We start from the raw sequence: 3,640 nt of genomic DNA, 5'->3' as shown, positions 1-3,640 counted from the left end.
GACGTTTTCCTGTCTTTTCTTTTTTCCAGAGGGGACCTTGGATGTGGATTTTAATGTTGGATTGGACAGGCAGAGGCTGAAGGGGCTCTGGAGGCAGCTCCTCCTCTCTCCCTGGCTTTTTTGGGGATTTGTTTTCCCACCAGGGTTGATTTTGGGATGAAATTCCCATCCCTGGGCAGTTTGTGGGGATAAATTTTGGGAATAGCTGGGTTTGGGTGGCTCTGGGGTGCAAGAGGTGACACAGGGACCCTGTGTTGGGTCTGCTGGAGCCGCCATTCCCACACCAACCGGCAAATCCCAGGACCTGCGCCATTCCCAAAACTCTCCCATGGGGCAGCCTGGGATCTGTGGGATCCGTGGGATCCACAGGAATCCACGTGAGCTGGGACTCCTGAGGATGCTGCAGGGACCTCCACTGTCCCCACGGTGCCACTTGGCCGCCCCAAGGAAGCCAAAATCTCCCCGGTTTTCCCTATTTTAGGGATCCATCCCATCCCAGGGAGTTCATCCCGCTGGGACAGAGGGGGCAGGACCAGCCGGGTCTGGTGGTCACAAGCCACCACATCCCCCATAGAGCCACCGTGTCCCCTGGAGCCACCACGTCCCCATAGAGCCACCAGATCCCCCATAGAGCCACCACATCCCCCATAGAGCCACCGTGTCCCCCATAGAGCCACCACATCCCCCATAGAGCCACCGTGTCCCCCTGGAGCCACCATGTCCCCCATAGAGCCACCATGTCCCTCTGGGGACACCACGTCCCCTCTGGCAACACCGTGTCCCCCATAGAGCCACCATGTCCCCCATAGAGCCACCATGTCCCCCACAGAGCCACTGTGTCCCCTCTGGGGCCACTACATCCCCCTGGAGCCACCGTGTCCTCCTTGGAGCCACCACATCCCCCTTGGAGCTACCATGTCCCCCGGAAGCCACCGTGTCCCCTTGGAGCCACCGTGTCCCCCTGAAGCCACCACGTCCCCCTGAAGCCACCAGATCCCCATGGAGACACCATGTCCCTCTTGGAGCCATCGTGTCCCCCATAGAGCCACTGTGTCCTCCCTGGAGCCACCGTGTCCCCCTGAAGCCACCAGATCCCACTTGGAGCCACTGTGTCCTCTTTGAGGCCACCACATCCTGTGGGACCACTGTGTCCCCCTTGGAGCCACCACATCCCCCTGAAGCCACCGTGTCCCTCTAAAGCCACTATGTCCCCCTGAAGCCACCAGATCCCCCTGAAGCCACCAGATCCCCATGGAGACACCATGTCCCTCTTGGAGCCATTGTGTCCCCCTGAAGCCACCAGTTTCCCCTGGAGCCACTATGTCCCCCACAAAGCCACCATGTCCCCTCTGGGGCCACCATGTCCCCCTTAGAGCCACCATGTCCTCCCTAGAGCCACCAGATCCCCCTGGAGCCACCAGATCCCCCTTGGAGCCACCGTGTCCCCTCTGGAGCCACCACATCCCCCTTGGAGCTACCATGTCCCCCTGAAGCCACCAGATCCCCCATGGAGCCACCATGTCCCCCATAGAGCCACCGTGTCCCCTTTGGAGCCACCGTGTCCCCCTGAAGCCACCAGATCCCCCATGGAGCCACCACGTCCCTCTGAAGCCACCACATCCCTCTGAAGCCACCATGTCCCCCATAGAGCCACCGTGTCCCCTTTGGAGCCACTGTGTCCCCTCTGGGGCCACCACATCCCCCCTGGAGCCACCGTGTCCCCCTGGAGCCACTGTGTCCCCCCTGAAGCCACCACGTCCCTCTGAAGCCACCACATCCCTCTGAAGCCACCATGTCCCCCATAGAGCCACCGTGTCCCCCCCGGAGGAGGTGCCGTGGGCGTTCCCGGGGCCGTTAATCATTCCCAGGATGACGTGGGGACTAAAGGGCTTTTCCAAGGGTCACTCTGGCAGCGGGGCCACCCTCGCTCGGCCTCGCCCAGCCCTGTCACCACCACCAAGATGGTGTCCCTGAGCGACTTCCAGCGTAAGCAGCCACGCCGTGGCCGTGTCCCGGCTGGAATTCCCGTCCCTGCAGGATCCAGGAGCTCCGTGGGGACGTTTGGCAGCTCTGAGTCCCAGCTGGGAGCTGCTGGATGGGGTGGTTGGGGCAGGGAGGGGTGAGATGGAAAAGGGGACATGGGGAGAAGCAGGGAGGGCTGGGGACCGGGAGGATTTCCTGGATCATCCTGGGATCATCTCCAGCCTTTGCTGCTGCTGCTCAGGGAAAGGCTGGATGCGGTTTTCCCGCTGATTTTTCCTCCGTGGTTTATGATTTATCCGGTGCCCTCAGGGACTTTGGGGGCACCAACAGCCTCCTCCAGGCCTGGCCTGGGTGCAAAGGCTGTTCCTGAGCTTTGGAGGCAAATCCAAAGGGGATTTTTGGGAAGGAACGGGAGAGGGAGGTGCTGATACGGGGTCTGAGGTGCGGAGCAGAGCCCTCAGCTCTGCTCTCCTGCTCTCCACAGGGATTGGAGTGGGCCTGGTCGGCTTCGGCCTCTTCTTCCTCCTCTTTGGGATCCTCCTGTACTTCGACTCGGTGCTCCTGGCTTTTGGGAATGTGAGTAGGGCCAGGCCGGGGGTGCCCACAGCCGGATCAAGGAGCTGCCTTGACCCTCTCCTCTCCTTCCTCCTCCCAGCTCCTCTTCCTCTCCGGCCTGGTCTTCATCATCGGCTTCCGGAGGACCTTCACCTTCTTCTTCCAGCGGTCCAAGCTGAAGGGCACCAGCTTCTTTTTCGGGGGGCTCATCGTGGTCCTCATGCGCTGGCCGATCCTGGGGATGCTGCTGGAGGGCTACGGCTTCATCTCCCTCTTCAGGTGTGGGATGGGATCCTCAGGATGGGATCCTCGGGATAGGATCCTTTGGAATGCTCCCAGGAGCTCAGCAGGGTCTTTTGTATCCACACAGGAGCTTCTTCCCAGTGGCTTTCGGGTTTTTTGGCTCGCTGGCAACCATCCCTCTGCTGAGCCAGGTGAGAAGGGGCTGGGGACCCCTCGGGGCCTTCAATCCCTGGTGGGATCCATCCCCCCTCGGGGTGGGCGATCCCTGGTGGGATCCATCTCCCTGTGCCCCTCGGGGCCTTCAATCCCTGGTGGGATCCATCTCCCTGTGCCCCTCAGGGTGGGCAGTCCCTGGTGGGATCCATCCCCCTGTGCCCCTCGGGGTGGGCAATCCCTGCTGGGATCCATCCCCACGGATGGGATTGCCCCGGGAAAGTCACCACGGTGTCCCCGGGGCTGCACGGGTGGATTTTTCTGCTAATCCCGGTCTGTCCCCATCTCAGCTCCTGCGGAACATGGGGGACAGCGGCTCCATGGTGTGACCTGACCAGTTCCGGGCTGAGTGGCTGCGATGGGACAGGGTGAGAGCCCTGGGTGCGGCTGTCCCCGAGAGCTGGTGGCTCTGTTGTCCCCAGGACCCTCAGTGCTGGCCAGACCCCCTGCCCAGCAGGGACGGTGTCCCCTCACTGTGCCACGGAGCTCCTGAGCCAGGCTCCGGGGTCCAAGGGCTGTGCCAGGCTGGATTCTGGAATTCTTGCACTTATTTAATTCTTTACTGTGAAAGATTTAATTTAATAAAAAAATGCCTGAAAGTGAGCTCAGACTCGGCTCCTTTCCCGTGGCTCGGGGCTTGTCCCAG

At 61.5% G+C, this 3,640-nt stretch overlaps 1 protein-coding gene across 1 annotated transcript; it reads left to right on the top strand.

Annotated features, from left to right (window-relative positions):
• Positions 1–1,961: 1,961 nt before the first annotated feature.
• GOLT1A (golgi transport 1A) lies at positions 1,962–3,323 on the top strand (the record flags this gene model as incomplete). The annotated part of the gene is made up of 5 exons (XM_082296112.1): positions 1,962–1,986; positions 2,468–2,559; positions 2,639–2,817; positions 2,909–2,972; positions 3,285–3,323. 5 exons carry the CDS (start codon positions 1,962–1,964, stop codon positions 3,321–3,323), a joined length of 399 nt encoding a protein of 132 aa, XP_082152238.1.
• Between the last annotated feature and the right edge of the window lie 317 nt (positions 3,324–3,640).

The sequence above is a fragment of the Coloeus monedula genome, assembly GCF_965178545.1.
Source record: "Coloeus monedula genome assembly, chromosome: 23".
In the NCBI taxonomy this organism is placed as follows: domain Eukaryota; kingdom Metazoa; phylum Chordata; class Aves; order Passeriformes; family Corvidae; genus Coloeus; species Coloeus monedula.
Note: the sequence above shows the minus strand (reverse complement) of the source record. Positions and strands in the feature narration are given on the sequence as shown.